This window comes from Trachurus trachurus (genome assembly GCF_905171665.1).
Source record: "Trachurus trachurus genome assembly, chromosome: 20".
NCBI classification, from domain to species: domain Eukaryota; kingdom Metazoa; phylum Chordata; class Actinopteri; order Carangiformes; family Carangidae; genus Trachurus; species Trachurus trachurus.
This window is the reverse complement of record NC_139911.1, coordinates 10,255,598-10,276,002: the sequence shown is the minus strand read 5'-3', so window position 1 is coordinate 10,276,002 and position 20,405 is coordinate 10,255,598. Positions and strand designations below refer to the sequence as shown.

The window sequence follows — 20,405 nt, the reverse complement described above, 5'->3', positions numbered from 1 at the left end:
CATAAAAGAACATGGGAATGGGATCTGCAGAGTGGCAGGTATTACTGCAACTGCTGCCTCACTCTATATGAAACATACTGTCGCACATTCGCAGCATATTGAAGGCTGTCATTGTTCCCGCGTGGCAGCATAACAACAGATTGACTCTCCCATTCACCACAAACAGTTCATTCCCCTCTGATGGAAGCACTGGTGTTGGATGTGTGCTCAGTGGCCGCTGCCACAAACATAGACACACACACACACACCCTCCCCTTTTTTCCCTCCTCACTTGGCATCTCTTGGTGTGGTTGACAGTTAAGCTGCATTCTTGGCACATTGGCTTCAATTTTCCTGTGTGAATAAAGATTATTCAGCTGAGGAAAAGAACAGCCTGCTCCTGTTACTGTGGCTTGTACAGGCTACAGCTGCTAATCTGAGATACAGCTGGAGACATGGGATGAAGGGATGAACAGGAGGAGAAGTGGCACGACGGAGCTTCAATGGATTGTTTGATGAGGGGAGTGAGAGGTATGGATGAAAGGGGGTGACAGAGTGTATAAAAATTCTGATTTGCTGAATGAAATAATATACCTGCATTGAATAAAGGATCCAAAATGAGCCTGTATTTGTTTATGGACCTTAGTTTGTATGTGTTTATGCACCTGGCTTCCCTTCAGGTCTCTTAACATAAATTCAGTAATTGCAGTTGGGTTTAATCTGTTTTCTCCCTTTACACAGAGGAAGTCTTGTGCATTGCACAAATTGTTTCAAATTTCAGGAGAATGATTGCTCCATTGCAGACAAAAGAGTGGTTAAATTAGAGCGCTAAAGCTTTCTTTCAGTTAAATCTGTCAATAATGAGTCATTGAAGGGTCAAAACAATAATAGCAGAATAGCAAACTGGAATTCCCTCACTTCTGAATTATCTCAGCACCTTGCTGAGTTTGCAGTAAACCGTCTACAGTATGCGCGCTATTTCCTCCCGCTCTTTATCTCCCCCTCATTCTCTCCCACAGTTGCCGTGCAGGCAGGGCCGTTCTGATTGGAAACGTTATCAGCGCAACACACATTTGACTTGGATTGTTTCCCAAAGTGAGGGCTCATTATTGGCCTGTTGGATAATCGTCGCTAGCCAAAGTTGGTTCAGAGAGAAGTCTCTCCCATCGCGCCAAGGCTACGTTTTAGCTCAGGGTTCACAGACCGGAGAAGAGGAGGGAGGAGGGAGGAGGGAGGAGGGAGAGACTCAAACTAGTGAGCTCTGTATGTACTGTATAGACCATAGTTGGAGAGTATAAGGCATAAACTTAAGCTTGTACTGATGGTATCACAGGTTTAAAAGTAGAGAGGGGCAAATGACAGGAAAGAAATTAGAAAAGAGTGAGCGTGACATTATCGTAAATCACCACTCGCCTGAAAATCTGCCTGGAAGCTCTGTGTAATTGATTCTTTTCATGCATTTATCTTATAATAATTGCTCTGACGTTGCTTTAAAGCCGTGGGTAAACTCAGCATTAAAAATGCATTGGACCATGCTTATACCAATACTCCCAGTATGTGCATCTGCATTAACAACATTATTATTTTATGTACGCACGTCCCAAAAGGGTTTAGAAGAGTTTGGCAACATTTGATAATGACAGTAGCATTATGTTCATGCTGCTGATTTAGTGCTGTGACAATCCTCGCCTGCCTCACCTATGTGAGAAGATTGTCAAAGATTTTTCCCATAGGACTTAATTAATTTGATACAGCGACACAGATGACTGCAGTTACCATATATTGAGTGAATTAAGTAAACTGAGCTGATGAGAAAATGTGAGGATATATAATATACAGTATATATCATTGTGAATACCCCTCCATTACAGCACTGAGATGGTCTATGCCTCCGTGTCTGTACAAGGGGAGCACCATCAATCACGGGCGTCTATGCACGCATGTGTCTTTAACGTGTGCATGTCTGCGTTCATCCATTCATCCTTACATGCCTGTATGTAAGGATCTTTTTTTTTTCTTATCATGTTTACTAACATGCCTCTTAGCTCAGCGGGCTGGAAAACCTTCAGGGTTGATGTGATGTATGTGAAGAGATGGAGCAGGTCTTTATGTGTGCTTGGTGATGCTGCAAGAATGAGTCCCAGTGGGAAAAACCCACCAAGAGGTGCAATGAGAGGGTGGAGGCTCAACTCAACATGTCAGGCATTAGAGATCTCCTCTATACACCTCCACACATTTAGTTTAAGTCTATGCATGGATGATCTGCTTCACTACACACATGCAGTTGCACATACAGTTGCTTTGGATTCAAGATGTATAGAGGAGAAAGGAAAGGAATAAATTGCATATAATCATGTCACACACAGAGACGCACACACTCTGTAGGACTAGCATCAGCAGTAGGCTGTCACACTCAAGGAGGGAGCTGTTCTGACATTTAGAGTAATAGCATACTTCTGGGATTTTTATTCCTGCCGTGACAGTATGTAAGATCTGAGTGTGTGCTTCTCCGTGTGTGTGTGTGTGTGTGTGTGTGTGTGTGTGTGTGTATGTATGTGTGTGTGGGTTTAAGAGCTTTCTAAGTTCATTTAAAGTGGGAGAAGAAGGGAGGGGAAGGGAGAGCAACACCAGCAGCAGCAGCAGCAGCATCACACCACCCTCTGCTGTGGTCACCTTGAGCTTCCTGTATACCTGCAGAAGGATGGGGAGGTGGTCTAAAATGAAGAGAAGACATATTGTGCATCAAAAGCAAACCGCTGTGTCTGTTATTAAGAGTACATTGAAGATGAAAGGGAGGGAGAAGCAGCAGAGCCAGACTGTGTTTTCTCCTTATTCATGCAGTGGATGAAAAAACCACACCAAGGCCACCACAGAAAAATGAACACGATTAATAATGTATGCTGTATAAATTAGACACATTCCTCCAGAAAATACAAAGAAGTTTCAGCTCTGTGTTTAAAACTTTTTTTATATTCCTGTGATATGTGTAACTAAAAATGCTCCATGACCCCAAAGTAAAATCAAAAGAGTTAAGATTGTGGAACCAGAAAGCTGTTACAGCAATTCCACTACAGCAGAGCAGATATGGTGATGGTAATATTGGTCTGTCTCTCTGTTGAACACTTCAGTCCAGACTAAAATATCTCAACAGCTGGCGGATGGATCGCCATGAAATGTTTTACAGATTTTCATAAAATGACTTTATGACTTTATACTGACTTCAGTGATCCCCTCTACCAGCAGGTTGACAGTCCTGTCTCAACAACAATTGGATGAATGGTGAATGGTATTGACACTGTCATGTCACTTTGTACACACCACCAGTTGTTATTGATATATTGATTGATTGCAAAAGGGAAATCCCCATTCTTTAAAGCTATGAGCTTTGAGGTTTCATTGAGTCAATTTTGTCTTTGCAGACATGATTCTCTGTGTTTGCTGCGGTTGAATATATTTTTGGATACTCTAAATATCAAAGGCATGTTTGCCTTTGATATTTAAATTGTTATGCCACTGCCTCTTTGGTCGGGTCACTTTTCATCTCCCAGGAATGCATTTTCATTAAATAAAAGTAAACAATACTATAAAAAAAAAGCAGAGCCCACTGTTTTGTGAGAGTAACCTACAGCACATAATGGAGTAGTGTAGTCCTCCTGGTGCCAAGTATAATTGTTTAGAGGGAGATGCTGCTGCTGTGTTGTATCACTCTCCATCATTTCAAGTCTCTCAGCCACTCGATTTTCCAGATGCTACTGGTCAGAGAAAATTACCTTATTGGCTGAGTCTCTGCTGAAACCTCTCCTGTATTGTCAGAGATATACTTTCATAGATTTTCTGGAGATGGCCAAAGCTGCTATTTATCAGTCCTCGAGACGGGAGTGATGATGTACTATTAAAGGCAAAAAAAAAAGAAAAGTTGGTGTTGTGAAGTTCAAAAGGGACTTTAGCACAGATTATCTTGTTAAGATTGGTTGGTTACTCATCCTCCTGAGCCTCTGATAAGTGGACTATTCATTTACCACTTAAAACCACCGAGTAGAAAAGTGAGATATCCTTGCCAGATGACATCTTTGCCACAGGCTGTATGGATTCATTTCAGCTCAGCAGCCTCTCTACACCTGCACCTCAATCAACAGTCCCAGTAGCAGAGTGTCAGAGGCCCTTCTACCTTGAAAGTTATGACCCACGTGTCGGTCTCTTCCACTGCATTGCGGAGGAGAAAGAGAGTTGAGATTGTCTACAGGGGATTTCTCTCTCTGTTCACTCTTAGATCTGTTATTCAAGATGGATAAACTGTGTAACTCGGCTTCACCCAGTCGGGGTCCAAATGCAAATTTTGGATTTCGACTGAGCCAAAATGTGCTCTGTTCTCGTACTGTAACTTTTTTCAAAAACTCCTCCAGCTCTAATGCATAAAGGTAGAAAGACATGCATGCACACACACGCATACACACACATCAGCAGAGTGTGTGTTAATGTGTCACTTCAGGTCAAATAACAGCAGGAAAGGATTCCTACGTACAGAATTTACACACACAACTATGCAGAAACAGGAAATCCTCATCTTTAGACTTGAAATTGCCTACTTTCAATTAAAAGCACCTTAAGCGCTCGCAAAGCCCCTCGATCAATTCACAATTACCAAGTGCATTTAGCTACTGTACACTTGAAAACACACATCGAGCCAGATGAATAAATCCATACACATGAACACACTCCCGCTCCTCCCTACACACACACACACACAATCACACTCCTGTCAGCCAGGTGTGCTCTCACATCCCTCTGCCCCGCGGCTGTGTGATTTACTGGTGTGGTGGTGAACACTAGATGCTGGTGGTGTTGTGGGTTTCCTCTGCAGCAGGCGGATCAAAGCGCCGCTCAAAGACTCTTGGGTATATTGTATACTCATTCTCTCCAGGATCCTCTCCTCAGCTATACTGGGGCTGGGTTAACAGCACGACAACATGGCCCCTCCGTCTTTACTGTTGTACTCTTATCTTATTCTCTGTGTCGTTAATTCACTTTAGCTATTTTCATTATCAGTGATGTTAATTCCTTGCACATCAGACAGGGTGTTGTACAGTAAATGCACCATCCTCTTGTGTACATAAACATCTCCTACTTGCTGGAAAAATCCATATACAGTTAGAAAAAAATCAATTTGCAGTGCAAATCCATGTTAATAACACCCCATGTTGTATTCAAACGTGGTTTGATTCATGCCACTTCAAATCTTAATTGTCTCTCAGTATTTGCTCAGTTATTAATTCCCATGACTTACGCATGGAATCGAATGGCATTGCCCTCTCAGGTCATTTCATAAAACCTAAAGGTATGCACGACACATATAAGGATCATGATCTGAATAATTGCTGGATGGTCATCAAATTTTGTACAGACATTCATATTACCCAGAGGATAAATCCTATTCACTTCATTAATGTTGTGACTTTTGGAATGGCTTCTATAAATACCTAGGTCCCATTAAATTGTTAATTATAAACACATTGGTGTTACTTTGCACAAAACCCGATTCATCACCTTCATCGCATTTCACCTATATCATGGCTGCAAGTGTATCACTTCTGAGAGCTGTAATTCTCAAGCGCGCCGGCACCCAACAGGAGAACAGCGACTGAGAGGGCGATACATCATTTTAAAAAACTGCATTATTGTTTTTGTTTTCCAGCCAGGCGGCAGCTGGACCTCAAACTACCATTATCTTGATTACAAATCTGCCCGTTAACATAATTCAAGCTCACTCGTAAACGTAAGCCCTAAGCCGGCCTTGTCTGTCAGCTGGAAGAGAGAAATGGACAGTGAGTGGAAGGAGAAATGAGGAGACTCTGAAAAATAACTGTGTTAATAGATGTCTAGCAGACGGAGAGAGGAGAAGCGTGAAAGAATTGATGGCAAATGAGAGATGAGAGCGAACCCAGTTAATAGATCTTCAGCACAAACAATATTTGCCAGGAGAGACAGGCTGTCAGAAACACACTGCATATCATTAAATCCAGATATCATGCTGCTGCCCTGATTTTAAATTACAAAATTAATTGGTATTCAGCTGTGTGAGCTCTGCTCCCCTCTCAAACCACTGTACCCTCAACACATATGCTGCAGCAACGTATTAGCATAATCAATAGTTTTTAATTCAAGAGTTTTGTTTCTTGTAAACTTTCAGAAAACTTTTGTGGCTCCTAATTTATCCAGAGCTACAGCAATAGATCACACTGACACTCATGCAGGACTAGAGTAATTACTGGTTAAATCAACATGTTGGCATTGTGGGGCTTTTTACCAAATAAACATACTCTACAAGGATATCATCTGCATAGCTTGTCTGATGACAGATGTTTTTTTGTTGAAATGCCTTTGTTTTTGAGTCAAACTTGCGCTGTACTCTTAAATCATTCAACAAACACACAGCAGAGCAAACTGGCTTTGATGTGAGGTTAGAAGAAAATTAAGTTCTAATTTCTCATCATCCTCTCTCTCTTTCTCTTTGTCCAAACAATAATGGAGTCTCGGTAGGTGAAGATAACAGGACTGAAAATAAAAGTTTTATTTTCCCTGTGTACTTGCGCTTTTTAGTTTCTCCCGTGTGCTTGTTTATGTTCCATTAGAGCAGTGTTGCAGGAGCACAGATATTGATTTGGTGTTGAACTGGTCAAATGTACTGTAGCTGGGGAGACGGTGCCTATAGCTGAGGAGATGATATATGATTATTTGTTTCAGTCATTTAGGCAAAAATTGCAAACATCCTTCATTTTTCCAATCTGGAGATCTGCTAGTTTCCTGTTTACATCATTGCAAATTCAATATCCTTTCCCGGCCTTTGGTCGAATAAAATTAATCTGTCACCTTGGGTTCTGGAAATTCATAAAGAGCATTTTTCACAATTTTCTGACATTTCATTGACAAATCAATTAATTGATTCTTTCATGATGTAAGTAATCAGTAGCTGGTGTTATGATGTTACCAAACATTTGCAGCACAAATCAAATGCACGTCTTGAACAAGCTTTTAATTGAACAACTGACCTTGACTAACATTTTGTAGTTTTGCCTTGACTTGAAGATGAAAGTGTGAATGTTAATGAGCTTAATGTCGCTATTAAACTATATATGACTCACTTGACAACCAAGGTGGCAATAAGCCAACACGGGGCTTAGCCTGGGTGTATCAGTGACTGACTGAGAGTTCGCTGCTTTCCTAAGTAGAAGTGAGTCTGTGATGCAGTGTACTGTATACTGCTACTTTACATTACATTTGTCTATGATAAATAACAACTAACCCTGTACACCCCACAATGACCACAGGTGCACTCCATCCATTTGTTACACGTTCATTGATGTTTTGAGTAGATGGAGTTTTAGAATAGTACTGTATGTGTACATTTCTCAGCCGTGTTGGATGAAAGCCGAGGTAAAATGTTGAGTATTGACATTGGAGTCACTGGTTTAGAAAATCATCCTCCCCTCAAGCTCCTTTTAGTATCTTTGCTGAGGATTTTGTAACATTTACTGTTAATGCATACATCTCCCCTTTTCCTCAGAGATGGATCTTCATGGCTCTGTTTGATGGAGTGTAAATGTTAAGAATAACTGTAAATGCTTGTTAACGTGACACGTGACATAAAGAACCACATTGCAAGCCACATAATTGTCCCTCCTTGGCACCTGGATGACCCATGTGTATCTACAGACTGGCTGCTACTGTAGATGAGCACCGGTCTCCACGTCCCAATAACAAAGATGTGAGTTAATTCAGGGGGACGTCAGGCATGAAGAACCACTGTTGTCCTTGGATATAACTGTACATTCACCCACTCATTTAATTAAACGGCCGGAGCTAGCCGTCATCTCAAAGGCCTATTCATTAAACCAGTATCACAGACACAGAGAGAGAAAACGGATCCTGATCCTAATCAGGAAAGAAGGAGATGATTTCCGGGCAATGGCTTGGTCCAGTTATTAGCACGGAGATGTATGTGCGCATGTACTGTGTTTGTCTCGCTCTGTTTGGTGGTGTATGTACTCTAGATGTACTATGTACTTTAGATCTTTTATGAACCAGATGCTGCAGCTCAGATAAGAAGCATTCTCTTTCATTTATATTAACTGCTTCTTTTAAATTCCTTTAATTTAGTTGCGGCCACCATTTCCCAGCACATGTGTTGTTGGCAGAAAATGAAACCACATTTGAAGTGTGCGTATACCACCATGCATTGCGTATACTGTACCATCTATTCATATGTGAACCACTGCCCCTCAACCCCAGCCCCCAGCCTCAACTCTCATATGACACTGTATATGAAATGGTTTGTTCATCTTGGTAATATGCTGTGTCTAATGATGCAGATGAAAAGCAATCAGTGAGGCAGCAGCGGATCTGCTTGAGGAGCAGCGTTAATAACTTAGGGAAGCGGTAGATTGCATTGCCCCCGCCAGCTCCAAACACACATACACGTATTACACACAGGAAATTCACAATATGCTGCATTCAGTATACTCTTTTTTTGCTGTGTATTTAATTTTCCTTGTGCAACTTGATGGGTTTTGTTGAATTTCGGACACCTGGCTGGCTACCCCCATTGGGTTGGCTTGTTTTCTCATTATAAAGGTACATATCTGCTGGTCGGCCTATACTATACATAGCATCTGTTGTGTGTGTCTGCAAGATCAGTGAGAGCACTGCAGGCCATAACCTGGGTGTGTGTAGTGTATAGAGGAGCAGCTTAAATAATTTACTCACAGTGCATTCAAGCTGAAACTCACTTTCACACTTTTCCCACCAGCAACAGTTCGATCTCTGCGTCTCAGCCTCCGTTCACAACTAATGACAACTGATGGCTGGCAGTGTAAACATGGATAAATGTGTTACTTTAGCGCTCCTCCTCAGCGCATATTATTCTAAATATAATTGGCACGGGTGTAATGTGCGCTGATGATGATAGGTTTATGATATAAATGCAAAACATTACATAATTTATTGTAGCCTCTGCCTGTGGTGCATTGCCCAGTCAGCACAAATCCTACAGTGCAGGGGGGGGAAAGAGAAAACGCGTTGCTACATAATTTATATGAACAGTTGAGTACAGGCCACAGATAGCAAAGCTACTTTACTGGTTAAAACAGAACTTAATAGGCCAATTATGTTGTCTCTTTTTCTTTTTATCAGACCTCGAATAACAAAACCTGCATTTAAAGTAATGAGCAACATATGGGTGAATTCACATAACATGATGCACTGTTAGCTGTATGCAGCTGCCGGGACCCCAGTGTAAGCTGTGACTGTGGGTTTTATTAGATTTTTAAACAAGCTTTGGTCAAGTATTTTAGTCTATAATCCTAATAGTTTATTAGTGTTAACGATTCTCCGAGGCGAGAAGATTAGTGAGACTGTGCTGCTCTTTAGTCCCACTTCACTTTTAACTGTAATATTTGGACCACGGCCAAAACAGCTCTTCAATATGACTGTGGAGGCTTTTTTTATTTGATTTTTTTATTAATGCTGTTTCTCATTCAGGCAGGTTCAGTCTTTAGCAAGTGACCTTCAACTTGGCACCATTTATGCCAGTTTCTTGTCATTATTCCCATCCTCATAATGCCCTAATCAACAAAGATACGCCTTTTCACTGGGGGGACGTGGGAGACGTGCGCTCCGTTCTCTCCTCGGCTGTGTTTTGACTGATGTGGGCAAACAAGGAATGACAGGTCCTCCCAAATTGAAATGTCAGCCATCACGTTAATTCCACAGAATCAGTGTAAAAGAGAGAGAGGGAGAGGGAGAGGGAGAGAGGCAAAAGGAGGAAAACGGGGAGTGGGGAAGTGTTTTCACTGAACCCACGACCCCCTCTGCCCTCCCCCACTTTTGTTTTACTACCACTCCCACTCCGCTTCTACCCCTCCTTTTAATTTTTCATTTGCCACAGCTTCTTCAATTATTCCACATCACCGTCCTCCGCCGTTTTCACGTTTCCACCTCTCCACCAGGCGCTCACCACCCTCTCTCTCTCTCTCTCTCTCTCTCTCTCTCTCTCTCCCTCCCCCTCCCCCTCCTGTTCTCTCTCTCTCTCGCCCCTCGTCTCTCCCTCTCTCTCTCTCTCTCGGTTTCAGTGAGATGAAGCAGGAGCTGGCGGAGGAAGGCAGCAGATGCTCCATCCTCTCCAAGCAGCACCGCTTCAACGAGCACTGCTGCATCCGCTGCTGCGCGCCCTTCACCTTCCTGCTCAACCCCAAGCGCCAGTGCCTGGACTGTCAGTACAACGTCTGCAAGACCTGCTGCACCTACAACAAGAAGGACAAAGCCTGGCTCTGCTCTGCATGCCAGAAGGGCAGGTTAGTGTGTCCACACACACACACATACACACTGGCGGCGGAGATAAGAGTAATAGCAAAGGAATGAATGGGGATGAGAGATACGGGAGAGGCTGCGAATTGGTTGACTGGAGGACACTGAAGTGAGGCTAAAAGTGGGGTGGAGAAAAATAAATAGGACATTTATGGGGGGAAAAGAAGAGATTGGGAGCAGAGGAGGGGAATATCTATTGGGAACAGTGTAAGACAGATGTGAGGGGGAAAAAGTGAATGAATGAGAAGAGCAGCGGACTTTGATAAATTGTGTTATAAGAATGGGTGTTTTTCGGATTTTGTTTTACTAGTGTCTTAAACATCCGTCTCTGTCCTCATTTATGATGGAAAATAACTGTTTCCAACTCAGTTCTCCTGTCTATTTCACATCATTTCTAGATGTACAGAAAAGCAGGGAGAGGACACGGGGCCATTTAGGGAGACTGTCATAAAAATAGGGGCAGAAGAGGGGAGGAAAAATGAGTGAAATGTGTCAGAAGGGAGTATATGCAGCTGTAAAGAGACAGAAAGATGTAGACACAGCAGGGCAGGGGAGATGAATGATCAGACATGTCAGGGTTTTTTTTTTTTCAAGCATTTTGATTTTTGGCACACAGCTCCCATTGCTTATCAGAAATATTTCTTGACTTGATCATTTTTTCATATTTTATTCTGCTTGTTTCGAGTCTCCCGGTCACATGTCTGCTTACAAAGTGCAAATATCACAGTTTGAGAGAAAAGAAAATGAGAAGTAACATTTATGATTTATAGAACAAGAGAAAACAATCTGAGGAGCGGCAAAAGGCAAGGGAGTGCGATACAGCTTGTTGTATTTGCAAATGAGCTCCGTGTGTGAGTGTGCATGTGTCTGTTCGGGTGCTGTTTATGCATGCATGTCTCTCCAAAGCCTTGGGAGTTGTTCTAGTGCCCCGACTCACCATTGGATGAATATTAAGCTCTGTCTGTCTAGGCAGCAAGGGTGGGGTGTTGGAAATACTATTACTCTGGAGTGTGTGAGTCAGGCTGTCGTGGATTTGTGGTAAAATCAATTGAGAGATTGGAATATTAGATATGTGGAGATGTTATATAGCTTTAAAGGTGTCTAAATGTTATGACACAGCGCACATCCACAGGTGTGATCTTTACCTTTGCTGTGATATAACAAGAAATGCAGCGAAACGACAGAAATACAGGTGCGTTTGGTGGATGTTGGAGTTTCTGCCTGTTTGAGCGCCTTAAGATGGAGGTGGACAGGATTACGGAGCGCGACAGAGCTGTCCAAAAATGTGTTGCCCCTCCACTTGGCCTTATTTCTTCCCCTCGGTTCCCCCCTTGCTCCATCTCTTTTTGCCTTCCATTGATTTTCGCTGCATGTTGTATTGAGTTAGACCCGCTAACCTGAGTCCGGGTGTGTGAGACAAGAGGGAGGGAGGAGGGAGGAGTGGGAGCGGGAGAGGAGGAGGGAAAGGGATGATGGCAGTCAAAAGAGGTGGCAGGGATTGCATCGATCATCTCTCCTCACACATTCACCCTCTCCCCTTTTCTCCGTTGTGTGTGTGTGTCTGCCTGCCTGGGGCTCGGTAATGTTCTCATTAGGGGTTTAGACTGAGTCACAGATGGGCCTGATGTCACAACATCGCCGACTACCAGCTACATATAAATACCGCACTTTTCATTAGCGCATTAAACAGGCTTAAATCTGGTTTTAGCATGAATTACTGGGTGGAGTTGTGTCATTTGGAACGGTGATTTGCACAAGAGAAGCCCCAAAACATTTTTTGGAAATGGCTATTAGTCTTCTGTTGAAGTGCATGATTGCAAAGAAAAGACATTGATTTGATGCTTAAATAGCCGGGAGATTGGGTGGTGGGGAAATAACTACAACAAGCTCTCTTGTTTAAAGAGGAGTCATTGTGCAGTGCATACACTGCTAATTAATTTTCTTTTCTTATTTATGCTCTGTTTAGCAGAGAGTCCATGAAATGAAATACACAGCATCCGCCTGCACCAATTAAAATAACACAAGTTAAGTAAAAATTCATTCATGACAAATCATTTCCTCAGTGTGTTTCTCTTCGTGTTTGTTCATTTTCTGGGCAATATTTGAGGGGAATTCTGCTGAATCTAAATGCTAAGTCGATCCATGTGGGACCCGCCTGCCAAATGGTCTCACTCACATGCACCGGCTGTCCATCAACATTCACAGTGGCACGGCCATGCTGCTCGCTGCCGTGCTGCGTCCGGGGAAAGCAGATTTGTAACCATCACACACATGGACGCACTAAGAGAATAAAGTCACCCACTCCCAGATGGACAGACACAAGTGTGTGTGTGTGTATGTGTGTGTGTAGGCCTACATGCAGGGCAACACATGCCTGCAAACAGACAGACATGTGAGCACATACATTGATTACATGCTGGGTAATTACAGCTGTGCTTCAGACGGACTTTGCTATTGATTAGTTGAATGTTTTGTTAATAAAGGCGCCTACTGGTTTGAGGTGTGTTGATAACAGATGGTCTATGAAGAGTGAAGAGTCAGTGATTCAGCAGCTTTGTCATCATCATACATCTCTAGTCCTTTAAAACACACACACACACCCACAGACACACACACACACACACTTAACTCAGCTTTTCCACCGGAGCGAGTGGGACAAGCATGACTATTTGCAGTCTGGTGGGATTAATAACATCCACAGGCCATTGTCCACACGCTGTAAACAAACACTCACCTAAGCGCACACACACAAACACACACACACAAACTGATCACACATCAATGGTTTTGTCAGATAAGTCTAAACATTTGTTATGGAAACTGAAAAGTGTATTTTTTTTCCTTATTTTTGGCTTCACACCCAAAGAGGTTGGGAGAGAGGGGAAGAGCAATAGACGAAGAAAGATGAAGGTCAAGAGAGGAAGGAGGGAGGCGGAGGGAAGGAGGAGGAAAAAGACATTAAGAAAAGGGAATGACAGAGGAGGAAAGTACCTGTCCCAATTATCTGTGAAAGAAAATGCCATTCAATTTTCCTTTTTATTTTCACTCTCTAATTGCATTGTTCCTCTTGCCTGTTATCCCCTTTCTTTTTCTTTGGCTTCTTTTTTCTTTAGTTTTTTTTGTCCATCCTCTTTTATATTCTAACTCACCCTCTCTCCGTCACGTCCCCCCCTTCTCTCTACCTAATGAAATCTCCATTTTCCACATTTACATTTGAGCTACTGCACCTCTCTGTGCTTAATCTGCAGAAATGGACTGCTGGGTTCCTCCCTATACAGTCCTCAGGCCATAGAGTGATGTACTGTGTGTGTATGTGTGTATGGAAATAGCAATACACCAAAGTGACAGACTGTTCTTAACCACTTTATGGCTTTCATAATCTCAACCTAAAGCGTGGCTACGAGGAGATTACAGCATCTGCTGCAGACCTATACTGTACAGTGCGTATATGCAAATAAACAGGAGACTTACGCACACAAGCACACACCCATACATTTTAATTAAATTATTTTTTTTGCCATTAAATAAATGTTTACATTTTTTAATCAGAACAACTTAATTCTCCATGCATGGAAGCACACCAGCATGTGAGTGCACATGCACAACACAAACACAGAGCAGGGCACACCCCTTTATCCTCATACAGTAAATGCACACTGCTGCAGCTACACACAGACATCAACTGTCTGCCGTATTTTAAATGGGAGCCTAAGCGATCTGTGGTGCTGACATGGTGGTGTAACCACCGTCGCTGACAGCCGGCCGCACAGCAACAGCTCACATTTAATCATTCGGTTCTTTGCGATGACGCTGCCCTCTTCTAAAGGCCAAACAGAAGGTGATTGGCTCAGGGGCATCAGGACACGAGCTAACAAGCATGTAAAAGCACTCTGGAACCTCGCTAGCAGTAATAGCGGCTAAGTGGTGGTTGGGCTGATGCTACCGCACAAGAACACACATTCACAGATAGCATATGGACGTCGAGTCCATTTAATGCTACAAGCTCCTGTCACTATCTCAGGAGTCACAGCCTTAAGTATGCTGCTGGTTTGTACTGTGTGTAAGCTGTTGGTCATACAGAAAAATAATCAATAAAGGATAATCCAGGTAGAGATGAACATCATGATGCACCAGTTCTGGTCTGGTCGTATAAATCCTCCCTTTTTATGGTATGAAAATGCATCTTTTCAATTTAACAGAGTGTGCACCAGCAGCTATGGAACATTTGTTCTTATGGTATTTTATATATACATGGACAGCATAGAAGTGACATTTGACATCCTGAGGTTGTTGCTTCCCACTTGGCATATATGCAGCCTCCCACGTCTGTTTGTTTGTCAGCAGGATTACACAAAAACACACCGGTAAAGAGATGGAGCGCTGGCCAGGGAAGAACCCATAAAACTTTTAGGAAGATACAGATTATTTATTATGAATTAGAATTTTCTTTCTGGTATGCCTGGTGTATGTTGTTTGACACCAGCCTTGGTTGAGGTCTGTGGTCTGTGAGCGCCCTTCTAGTCTTACTCTTTCATTGATTTCACTTATTAATATTGTAGATGTTTTATCACTTGAATGAATCTCCTCGTGGCTGCATGCTGCTGTTTTGTTGTTCTCCACAAAGTTTAATATTGTTGTGGTTTGCTGTTGACAAGCTGAAGAAACCGTCTCTTAGTCATACTAAAACAGGTTGTAAAGCAGGAAGCCAACCTTATGATATTTCCCTTGGACTGCCCAGTGTTTACGACCTCTCACCTTTCTGTCTGCTTCTATCCTTCTATCCCGTTCTCCTGCTGCCACATTAAGACCTCCATGCAAGAGTCTGAGGGGCTTTGGCGTGTGTTTCTCTTGTTCTTTTCTTATGTGTGTTACACAAATATAAATTGTGCTACCTCAAAATAATCCCACAACAACAACAGCAGGCTGTGTGTGTGTTTATGAAGGCACCAGTGCTATAAACTCCATGAACCCGCTTGCTGCTGCCAGACAAGCACCTGCGGCTAGGAGAGGCAGAGAACCACGGTCTTATCTTTTTCTGTCCTCCTTGCGGGGGTATTTTTATATCAGTGCGGGTGAGCAAGACTAGTCTTAGACAGGAAGGGTGTGCCCTATGGCACCATGCTGCAGATGAAAGGTGTGTACACACCGTTGCTGAATTCTCCGCTTTAATAAGGCATTTACATGTCTGCGTCGTTTGCTTATAGCAGCTGGAGAGACAATGGATTGCCGGGCTAATTCTTGTGGGGGTTTTTTATTTCCCAATAAAGAGCCAAAATGGCTAGCTGCAAGACTCCGTGCATGAAGGATGGAAGTCTCCTCCTCTCATCCGTCACACAGCAACGCTATCACTTTGCAGCGTGAAACTTTTAAATCACAAAAGACAACGTGAGTGGAAACAACAGTTGATGTACCGCACGTCGCAGTATTTCATCCCGTAGTCACAGCTACCTGCGGCTAAACGTGCACAGGTTTTTTTTTAAAGAACTATTTAATGAGCACACAAAACCGACTACATGGGGTGTGCGAACATTTCCGTACTTGCAGGAAGCTTTTCATAATCTGAAGCAGCTTGAAGAACGTGGAGCGCAGCTGAACCGAGATGCAGGCACAGGAAAGAGAGCCACTAATCATCCTCTCTCCTTCCATCTCCTCCGCTTCTCTGCGGCCTTGTCTCGTGTCCAGGCCAGCTGACACCTGAGCTGCCGGTCGTCGGTCGATCATAACTCTTGATGGTGTTTTGCACTTTATGCGTAGTCAGGCACAACAGCAGACACACAAACTGAGACTCTCATAAAATGCACACACATACATATAAGACCCCAGTGGTGATGTAGGTTCAGACATCCCCCCGGTGGTCCTGAGTTAGCTGTTTAAACACTCTGCTTGAATTTTGCTAATGCAAAGTTTCCTTTTAAAATACTCCTATGTTTTTCAGCCTTGAAGCATATGCAGTAGCTGTCTTTGTGTGTCTGTATCTGTGTGTGTGGATGCCTGCATTGTGGCTGCTCCCCATTGTGTAACCCCGTGTGTTTTCTGTAGGGGATAAGGTTCTGTAGCAGGTGATAAATCACTGCTCTTCAGGTAAACATGTGAGTACACAACATGCAACATTGACTGCACTTACACTGAAAGAACCTTGAATGTTCCCTCTTGTGTGGTGGGTGTGTTAATTCCTATCAATCGTGGGAAAGCCAATGTGTGTTATTTTGCAGTTATTGCTCTGAGTCATTAACGTCTCTCTGACTTCACTGGTCGGCCTCCAGCTCCCAGGCCTCCTCTTCATCCTCCTCCTCCTCCTCCTCCTCCTCCATAGTGTGTGTGGTGGTTAGACTGAATCAGTTACCCCTCTGATCTAAGTACCACTCCAGGTCAGCGGTGAACTCGGCTACAATAAAGCAGCACAGTCTGCAGTTTCTGTGATGTGTACCTGCAGGTAATTTCTGGCATTTCGTGATTGAAGAAACGCGCTGCCATGCCAGAGCACTCCACGTGAATGGGGTCATTTGTGGCTCACATTGCTCACGCAGCAGGCCTGAGGTGATTGGAAATCTCATGATTCCTAAATCGGTTTATGCAGTAAGTTGGCTAGTGGATCAGAACAGAAGCTAAAGCTCTTGTTGTTTTTATTGTGGGTTAGTGGGATTGGAGACAGAAACTGTTTCCCACAGAGTGGAGCAATATGCAGGTAACACCCAAAAACACTCTGCAGCTTGTAGTGGCCTAACACCCAGTAATGCTGCTTTCCAGCTGTCTGCCCTGTGTGTTGCATTCAGGGGTCAAAATCTCATCGTGCTTTGAGCCTAATTCCTTCAGAGGGGGGCGGTGCCATGGGATGGAGGAGGACCATCCATAAACTTTTAACAACCCCATCAATGTCACCTTGTACCTGTTATTCAGGGTGAAGGCTGGTCCCTCTGGACAAATCCAGAGCTGAATTTCTTCTCCAATTCAGTCTCCTCACTTTGAACTCTTCAACCATCACAGCACCCCTTTTTCCATTTTTGTTCGTCTGACCTTCTCCTTTTCCTCGGCAAACCCTCCTTCTTGATGATTATTTTGTTGAAAACAGGCCCCTGCTACATCTCCACTAGTAGTCGTCCCTTCTACCTCAACTCGACACCAGTCTCTGGTTCCAATCTCCACGCACTACGGCAGCTCCAGAAGGGTCGACTGCTCTTTCTACTTCCCTGTGTAATCCTTAAATTCATCTGTTAACAAAAGGTCCTCTGAATAATTTAAATGCTTTAAATGGATAGATATATTCCATTACAGTAATTGTAAGATACATGATAACACCGTGTCCCCCGATGTTCAAATAATGTATTTGTCCTAAATAATAGCTGCAGAATCATTAAAGTTTATGTCTTTACACAAAAGTGAAAATAATTTTGATTTAGATCTGACTTTGATATGATTAATTAAGCCAAATTGACCCTCCAAGATGGTTCAAACAGGTCTTACATGCAGGTCTAAAACTGATTTATTTGCAGTCAGGCCACTGTTTGATCTGGATTCATTTTTATCGCTGCTAAAGAACATAAGTCAGTTATGCTGCAATCATGGCATCAGAGGTCACGACTTTTAATCCAACATATATACAAAGGGAATGCCTTCCATCTCAGCCACCACTGCATACTGATTTAGTCAAACAGAAATTTTAATGTCCATATTGACTCCCCTCCCTCCCCCACGCTATTGGCTCAGGGCTATGGCGGCTGTTTGTGCAGATGTGATTTATCAACAACATCTCCAGTGTGGGAGCTGTTGAGTCTCATATCCTGGTGATAGCTGGCAGGAGAGGATGTGAACCGCATGATTGGCAGATCAATGAAGCGGGTGTCTGCTCTCTGATTAAGAATTAAGTTTGGTGTCTTTCACAAAACTTTTATATCACTAAATTATAATCCTTGTCTCCCAGATAGAGACCTCTCTAAGGTGCTGCATGAATAGTAATCTTTCTTCCCCTCCTCTTACTTCACCCTTCACTTATTCTCTCACTCTCTTGCGCCCTCATGCCTCCCTCGGGCAGATCACACTGTCTGATCTGCTGCCACAGTGAACTCTGTGTAGCATGAAAGAAATAAGATATTGGCACCGCAGGATTTTCATACACAGTGCGCATTCCTTGCTGCCAATCCCAGAACCCAATTCAATAACTAAGAGACATAGGTTTTCTTTCCACGATGCCAGTATTTCCACATATGCTGTTAACATTGGATTTTTTTTTATTATCAAGCATCATTTAAAGGCACTAAGAGGACTGTGATTCAGTTCACTGAGGTCAGTTCATGCTAAATACGGACCTAGCCAGATATGACTAATTGAATACTCTACGTATCACGACAACCATGTGTAATTTCAGAAAAAACCCCTGAAGTCATGGATCAAAACTTTTATTTGGAGCATATTTAATCACAATGATTCACAACTCTCCGGCAGGTGGAGATTGGTAATGGGGCCTGTGGCTGTCACAGCAGTCACATTCATTCATTCGTGTGGATTAGTTTAATGAAATGTTGCACCGCATGTGGTCTGTTTATTTCTAAGTTTGTTAATTAAGTAATTGAAAACTAACCTACTAAAAGTCAGATTGTTACACAATGGGACACTCAAATTCTACCACAAACATGGTTGTGGGAGGTTTTTATTCTTATTTTGTTTTTTTTATTTCAACGTTTTGTTTCAGATTATACGGTATGACTGTGTATCATAGCGCACAAGTTCTTTGAAAAGTCCTAAGAGGGATGGTGGGTATTCACAAATTGTCTTTGAAGCGTATCCATGGTGAGAAATATAATACACACTTCGTACTCTTAGACTTAATGCTCTGGGAAATGGAGCTGGTGTAAATGAATAACAATTAACAAAATATGCTAATCAGACAGTATCCCGCTTTCCCTGTTACTGCTGGAGTTCAGAGGGACTTCAGATGGTGTGTGTGTATTATTGCTCCCCCCTCTCTTTCTCTCTCACTCTGCTGCATATCAATGGTTGTTCATCGCTCCAGGCCTCTGTCTCATTGCACCTCCTCTCCCATTTTTCAGCGCTTTAAATGAGGCTTAGCCGGTGCTTCGCTGCAGAGATGACTGCACTCCACTCACCTTGTTTAGTCATGATTTCCCACCTGAATGAGGAGTGCTGTTTGATCTCATTTGTTTAAAATCATCTGATGTTATTAAGTCTGCACCTTCGGAGCTTGTGGGACCGGCAGACTGTTGCTGGCTAGTTCCCTTTATGCTTGTATTCCTGCCCCTGTGGGCCACAATGAGAGTGTAGTCCGCATAGTTTCCCTGCCTCAGTCCTGCTGCATTTTGTGAATCGTGTTAGCGGTATTTGCTGTGGCGCTACAGCTATGAAAGTGAGATTTTAATTAATCCATACATTCATCGGTTTTGTTATTTTCCCATTCATCTGTTCACTGGAGTAAACATTTGGCACGATTCAAGGCACTCATAATTAGGTTGGTATTGATCAGAATGTCTAAATAGGTAGAGCAGGATGTATTTCACAGCATGTTGCTGTCATGGCACTGAAATCAAGCTTTCCACCATCTGTCTCTGCTGCAGAGGAGAACAATGTGCAGAAAAGTATGGACGTCATTTATTAACTTGTTGTCCAAAAACTATCGTCGCTATCATTTAACAAATATGTACAGATCAGTATTAAGCTGTTGGAAGCTTAAATTTGATAGGACATCTTCCTGCAGGAAGCTGCTATTCAACTGAAACCCCCAGTGGCCCAGAGCAACCAAAATGACAGGGTAACAATAGCAATCCTGGAGTCTGTCCCTCCCTCTCTCCCTCTCTCTCCCTCTCTCTCCCTCTCTCCCTCTCTCTCTCGCTCTCTCTCTGTCTCTGTCTCTGTCTTTTGGGCTATTTGTTCAGAGCGGCAACAGAGGAACTTGGGTGATGCTGTCTGATTCAAACAGGATCAAAGCAGCCGTTCACATCAGGGCTGCCAATAGGAGAGATATCAAAGCAGCAAATAGACACACATGTATGCACATCCAGTTGGCACACACACATGCAAACACCAACTAAGGCACTGTGTGTGTACAAATGCACAGA

The 20,405-nt window shown here is 43.0% G+C and overlaps 1 protein-coding gene across 1 annotated transcript in view; it reads left to right on the top strand.

Annotated features, from left to right (window-relative positions):
• The window catches only part of myripb (myosin VIIA and Rab interacting protein b), a gene marked incomplete at both ends in the record, with an annotated part of 92,425 nt that overhangs the window by 29,031 nt on the left and 42,989 nt on the right, over nt 1–20,405 (top strand). The window contains one exon of the mRNA XM_083995336.1: nt 10,104–10,325. Coding sequence (XP_083851462.1) covers nt 10,104–10,325 — 222 coding nt within the window. The remainder of the gene's footprint in view (nt 1–10,103; nt 10,326–20,405) is intronic.